Consider the following 6,530-nt stretch of genomic DNA (forward strand, 5'->3'; position numbering starts at 1 on the left):
GAGCCGAGCTGAGCCGCGAGGAAGAGAGGCCACCGGAGGGGAGCGCTGTGCTCAGTCCAGCACCTCAGGACATCCTGTCCCCTCCTCCCCTTGCGCAAGGTCCGGGCCAGCGGGAGGCGCCGGGCTGCTCCGACCCCTGCGAGGCCCCCTGGCGTGGGGAGGAGGGGCACTCCCTCTCCTCGGCGAGTGCCCCACCCCCACACGCGTGGGTGGACAGTCCGCCCGTCCAGGTTACCGTGGGACACGCGGCGCGACTTCCCGCTCCGGGCCACACTTCCCCGGCCTGGAAGGTGGTGTGGATAACAGCGTTTGCTTCTCAGGTGAAGAGGTTTGACCAGCCCGACGGCAGCAGGCGGCGCACGGACTCCGCTGCGAGGCTGGGGTTTGGGGGAGTCACCGCCCGCCCGCCCGCCCCGCCCCAGCCCGCCCGGCCCGCTTCCTCCTCCCCGGGCTTCCCGCCAGCCCCGCGCTCCGCGGGCAGCCCCGGCCGCGCCATGTCCGCGGGCTGGTTCCGCCGCCGCTTCCTGCCCGGGGTGCCCGGCGGCCCGCTCCCCGCGCCGCGCTCGCCCCGGCCGCGCGCCAGCCCCGTGCCCTACCGACGGCCCCGCTTCCTGCGCGGCTCGGGCTCCTGCCCCGGCACCCCCGACGCCCCGCGCCGCCCGGAGGCCCGGCCCGTGCGCTGCCCCGCGCGCGGCCGCACGCTGCCCTGGAACGCAGGCTACGCCGAGTGAGTGTCCCACCCCCTGCGACCCCGCCCGACCCTCCCCTTCCTGCGACCCTGTCCCGGGACCCCTCACCCCGGACCCCTGCGGATCCAGCTGGGGCCTGTGCGGAGCTAGGGAACAGGCTACGCTGAGTGAGTGACCCCCTCCCCAACCTGTGGCGAACTCCTTCTTGCCCGCATCTCCGGGCTCTGACAGTCTTCCCCTGCTCCACCTCCGCCTTTTCTTTGGGACTCCGCCCTCCCTCAGAGAAGAAGGTTGCAAGTGGGGAAGAACCTGCACCCCTGGGGCTTCCAACATGAGACCGGGAGACTGGGTGGAGTGCCCGCATTCTGAGCTTTGGAGATACCTCCCCCGGTACACACACACACACACACACACACACACACACACACACACGCACACCCCTCTCACCCTGGGTTCTGGCCTATGCTGTGTGGGACAGGGATTCTCGCTTAGATTGCGAGCGGGAGAGGGGTGGGGAGGGGAGAAGGGGAGGGAATAGCAAGGGAACCCCAGATTTCCCCAGCAGCCTCACTTTACCTCCCAGCCAGGTCAACAGGCAGGCTTCAGGGGGGGTGGGCCCTGGGGGGGTGGGCCCTGCGTTTTGCCTTAGGTTACTGAACAGTTAAGAAACTTACACCATCTTTGTCCAGACAAAAGCGACAGCGTAGGGGCTATTGCCCAGAAGGAGGGCTCCTCCCTGTGCAACCAGCTCTGGTCTCTGTGCCCACAGGGACATGGGTGTGTCCCTGGAGGGTCACTGATCACTTCCTGGCCTCAGGATCATCAATGCAGAGAAATCTGAGTTCAATGAGGATCAGGCCGCCTGTGGGAAGCTGTGCATCCGGAGATGTGAGTTTGGGCCTGAAGAGGACCAGGAGTGGCTGACCTTGTGCCCAGAGGAGGTGAGCACACCGGGTTGAGCCCCTCTTACAGGCTGGGGCCAGGACTAGGGCTAGGACTTCAGGCTGAAGTTCTTGCCCTAGTGCCCCATGCTGGGCCAGGGATCAACTGGGGAAGCCAGGAAGAACCTGACGCCAGTCCTTTCCTGGACAGTTCCTGACCGGTCATTACTGGGCACTGTTTGATGGGCACGGCGGTCCAGCTGCAGCCATCCTGGCTGCCAACACCCTGCACTCCTGCCTGCGCCGGCAGCTGGAGGCCATAGGAGAGGGCATGGTGGCCACTCAGCCCCCCATGCACCTCAGTGGCCGTTGTGTCTGCCCCAGTGATCCCCAGTTTGTTGAGGAAAAGGGCATTAGGACAGAAGACTTGGTGATCGGGGCTCTGGAGAGCGCCTTCCAGGAATGTGTAAGTTAAGTGTGGTTTTTGACTGGAGAAGGAGTGACAGTTTTGTCCCCAGGGACCTGAGAGACTTTGGGTGTGGTAGTCACCCTCGATGTTTGAATTGGGAAGACAAGGTTGGGTGGTTTGTTCCTTACTAACAGCCATCATTATCATCATAACCCCTCCCATTTATCCAGTGCCTCCTATGTGCTATATGCTCTTACCTGCATCATCTCGTTGCACACCGTCGGCCCTTGGTGCCAGAGCTGGTTTCCCTTCCTCACTCTTTTGAGTAGGACTTCCCTCCCTCCCAGCATACATCCAGATCTGATCACGGGGTCCTGGAGTCATAGCTAGACTTTGGACTAGGACTGCCAGGCTGGTTGGTGGGGAAGTGAACTGCAGGATGAGCATTGGGGGCAGAGTGATATGGTGGCAGTACAAGCTAAAGTGGCCTCTGTTTGCCCCAGGATGAGGTGATCGGGCGGGAGCTGGAGGCCTCAGGCCAAGTGGGTGGCTGCACAGCCCTGGTGGCTGTGTCGCTGAAGGGGAAGCTGTATGTGGCCAATGCCGGAGATAGCAGGTGAGTGAGCTCGGAGAGTGGGGCAGGTGGCGAGTGGGGCAGGTGGCAGGCAGGCAGCAGAGGCAGTGAGGACAATGAAAGGGGGCTGGAAGTGGAGGGAAGGAAATGGGGAGGCTTGACTAGCTGAGCTATTTGTACACCTGGCCTATATGGAGTATGAGTGGACAGCGGATGCCAGAGTGCGCACAGGGCAAAGGGGCCGGGCCTTTACCCTGCAGACAGTTATGGAGGACTTTGAACAGGGGAGCATGGGCAGAGCAGGCCCCTGGTGGTTGGAGGAGGTGCCAGCAGGAAGGAGGCCATGGGTGAGGTTGGAGGCTTCTCCCCAATCCCATCCAGAGCCATCTTGGTACGGAGAGATGAGGTACGGCCTCTGAGCTTTGAGTTCACCCCGGAGACTGAGCGACAACGGATCCAGCAATTGGTAGGTGCCCTTGGCAGAGGGAGGCTGTGGAGCTCCAACTCCTGGGTGCAGGGCCACCAACGAGAGCCTAATCGGAGCATGGCCTCCCTACCCCAGGCCTTTGTCTACCCTGAGCTTCTGGCTGATGAGTTCACCCGACTGGAGTTCCCTCGGCGTCTGAAGAGGGATGACTTGGGGCAGAAAGTTTTGTTCAGGGATCACTACATGAGTGGCTGGTGAGCAGGATGGGGGTGGGGAGACATAGTGGCGAGAATGATGGGGTCCAAGCCCAGCTCTGTAGCCTGGGGCAACCCCCATCCACATGGCAGGGTGGGCCCTATGTTGAGGGGAGAGAAGGTGGGAAGGCGGGCCTGGGTTGATACTGGATCTGCTCCCGATAGGAGCTACAAGTGCGTGGAGAAGTCGGATCTCAAGTACCCACTGATCCACGGACAGGGTAGGCAGGTCAGTGAACAGCCCCCTCCAAGAATCCCTCAACTGCTCACTGCAGAGGCAGGAGTTCCTTTGTGCTTGTGGCTGGTGTCTTGGGGTCTGCTCCAAGGCCACAGGATGTTTCTCCCTCAGCCCAGGGTGCCTGAGGGCCATAGTCCACCTCTATGCTTTACTGTGCTTTTGCTGGGGCTATTTGCTGTCACCTCACATCTCCCTTGTCCCCAGGCTCGGTTGCTGGGAACACTGGCCGTCTCCCGGGGCCTGGGAGACCATCAGCTCAGAGTCCTGGACACAAACATTCAACTCAAGCCCTTCTTGCTCTCTGTCCCACAGGTGAGAGGGCAACAGTCCACCCCAGCTTCCTTCCTTCTACCCAGAAAATGAGGCTGGTGGAAGTCAGGAAAGGAAAGTTGAGGGATCCTCAGGCTTAACTTGCAGGTGACAGTGCTGGATTTGGACCAGTTGGAGCTGCAGGAGGAGGATGTGGTTGTCATGGCAACTGATGGGCTCTGGGATGTCCTATCCAATGAGCAGGTGGCAAGGCTAGTGCGGAGCTTCCTCCCTGGCAATCGAGAGGACCCACACAGGTACTGTAACTGCTGGGGACCTGCCTGGGCTGGGGTGCAGCAGCAACACCAAGTAGTTACAGCTGGGAAGACAGCACTGGCAAGCCTGGCTCATAGCAGGTGGTCAGGATTGGTGTGGTCTCAAGATTCCAAGGGGTGGGGATGTCTGTGGGTTCAATCTGGCCCTCGCAGGTTTGCAGCTTGCCTGGCCCCACAGTTGGACTGCATTGCTTGGTCTCCAAGTGTCTAGCCCAGTGCAGTGAGCTCTCCCTGAGGGCGGGCTTTGCCTCTTTGCTCGACCCTGGAGTACATCTGCAGGATGATCCCCACAGGTTCTCGGAGCTGGCCCAAATGCTGATACACAGCACACAGGGGAAGAATGGCAGTCCCACAGGGGAAGGGCAGGTGTCCTACGATGACGTCTCTGTGTTCGTGATTCCCTTGTACAGCCAGAGCCAAGGGAGCAGTGGCCACTGAGGATTCAGGCACCACATCCCTGAACCATTCAGGCCAGGTGCAGTGTGGGCATCCCTCCACTGTGGTCAACAGCACACCTGCCTGCCTGCCTGCCCCCAGACAGCCCAGGGCTCTGGCTCCCCACCCCAACCCATTTCAAGAGATTTATTTATACCAGGCAGTCAGAACTGAAGAGTGCCGAGAACCCTGCTCCCAAGGTCCTCCCTTTGGCAGGCAGTTGGAGAACAAAAAGGGGCAAGGAGTCCCAGTTGGCCGAGTGGGGAATTCCCTCCAATGACTGCTCCTGCCTCTGGCCTTGCATCCCAATTGCTCCTTCCAGGCCCCAGCCCCACCCCAGGCTGATGCCCCAATAATGCCTTTCTTTTGTTGCTCCCTATTACCTCCCCATGATTAAATGTTTGTGTGCAGAAAAGCCCTTGTGAATCGTGAATTCCTGTACAGCTTGGCATTACAGTATACCTTCGCTTTTACCTTCCAAAGAATGTCTGAGCTCTACCTTGCAAGCTTGCATATAGCACTTTTTTTTCTATGGCCTCCCTAGTTTCCAGCTTGGGGTGAGCCCCAGTGAGAGGACTGTTACCTAGGGAACAGAAAGGAGGTCTCCACCACCAACTGTGAGCTCTGGGCTTGAGGTACCAGAAGGGCTGCCCTTTTAACTTGTTTTTTGGTGGAAATTCCAAGGCTTGCATTTTGATGAGCAGCTTAATTTCTTACCCTTCCCATAAGAGCACTTGCCAAGGTGCTGGGAAAGTACACTGAGTGGCCAGATTATTATGCATTCAGAGATTGTAATAATCTGGCCACTCAGTGTATTTGTTCAATTATAAGGCAATCACCTTCATGATCTCAACCTTACTCGACTCTACCCTGATCCACTATTTTAGTTTACAATTGAGATGAGTTCTTATCAGGCAACTCACAACCTAAACAGCAGCTAGGAAGGACAAGGACCAATAGAGGCCCCGGAATTGATGGTAAAATTCATGTATTTACTAACTCCTTGAGGAGGCTCTCAGACCCTCTTTCCGGCCCATTAACTCATTTTAGACTCCATTTCCTAAATGTTTTTTAGGGAAGATAGGAAAAACTACAAAAAATTCTCGTTTTTCAGTCATTTTCCATAGCCCAGTACTTCTGGACCTACATGTGTCCTGACAAACTGGTTGGCCCCAGCCGCCCTGGGCAGCCTCTCCAGGACTCTAGTTAGGCAGCTGGCAAGTGCAGAAGTGTGCCCAAATAACCTGCAGGAGTTTTACTTCCCCTTTCCTCAGTAGTTTCCCACCCTCAAAAGTGTGGGCAGCATCCTGTGTCTGCCTCTCGCCCATATCAACAGCTGAGCCAACTCATCCTCTTGCTCCTCACACCAAAGGCTGAAGCCAAGGGAGTGGGTACAGTGGGTCTGTCAACTACAAGCAAGCTGACAGGAGTGACTACCGCAGGGACAGCTACATTGAGCTCTGTATTCATGTCTCAGAGCCAAATGCTGCTGCAGCAGCCCTCCCACTGGGTTGTGAGGTCTCTTCCTCCTTGAGCAGTCTGTCAGGAGAGCCTATGCATGGCCTACTGCTCATAAGCTGGGATGTTCCCTGCCTTTCACAGCCCTTAGCCAACCTCCAATGACCATGGGCAAAGTAATGAGCCTAAGACTGTCGTCTCTGGTTCAGAGAGGGCCAGGAATAAGGCATACAGCAGGTGCTTGAAGCTCCAAGGATAGATAGAGCAGTTAGAATAGAGGCTCTCGTAGTTACCAACTCACAAGCCAGGCAGTGGGTTACCAAGCAATTGGCCAGGCAGTCTGCCAGAACTGGCATAGGAGCCTCAAAGAGGCCCCACTATCCTTGCCTCCCAAAAGCCAAGGCCTAGCAGGACAAATCTTATTCCAGAGGCTGCCATTCTGATCAAGGGATGAGGTAACAGTGGGGATGAAAGGTAACCTGAGGTACATGCCAGATGTAAGTCTTTGAAGATCAAGGTTGGCTCAGGCTGGCCATTTCTGGCCATATGGTTGCTTATTAGAGGCTGGGGGTTGAGGAGAC

The 6,530-nt window shown here is 57.9% G+C and overlaps 2 protein-coding genes across 5 annotated transcripts in view; one reads left to right on the plus strand and one right to left on the minus strand.

Moving 5' to 3' along the window:
* LOC103295175 (60S ribosomal protein L27-like) overlaps nucleotides 1-6,530 on the minus strand; it is a 170,742-nt gene that overhangs the window by 80,237 nt on the left and 83,975 nt on the right. The gene's annotated exons all lie outside the window — the stretch shown is intronic.
* On the plus strand, nucleotides 448-4,900 carry PPM1M (protein phosphatase, Mg2+/Mn2+ dependent 1M). Of its 4 annotated transcripts, none has more exons than XM_054729790.1 (11): nucleotides 448-727; nucleotides 1,507-1,630; nucleotides 1,782-2,036; nucleotides 2,483-2,595; nucleotides 2,935-3,019; nucleotides 3,116-3,234; nucleotides 3,400-3,463; nucleotides 3,677-3,784; nucleotides 3,890-4,038; nucleotides 4,350-4,531; nucleotides 4,652-4,900. In XM_054729790.1, exons 1-10 carry the CDS (start codon nucleotides 495-497, stop codon nucleotides 4,492-4,494), a joined length of 1,395 nt encoding a protein of 464 aa, XP_054585765.1. In that variant the 5' UTR covers nucleotides 448-494; the 3' UTR covers nucleotides 4,495-4,531; nucleotides 4,652-4,900. The 4 variants fall into 4 exon arrangements, with proteins under 4 accessions (XP_054585765.1, XP_054585764.1, XP_008149849.3 ...); XM_054729789.1 differs by having other exon boundaries at nucleotides 4,656-4,900; XM_008151627.3 differs by having other exon boundaries at nucleotides 4,350-4,900.

This window comes from Eptesicus fuscus, chromosome 18 (genome assembly GCF_027574615.1).
Source record: "Eptesicus fuscus isolate TK198812 chromosome 18, DD_ASM_mEF_20220401, whole genome shotgun sequence".
NCBI classification, from domain to species: Eukaryota; Metazoa; Chordata; class Mammalia; order Chiroptera; family Vespertilionidae; genus Eptesicus; species Eptesicus fuscus.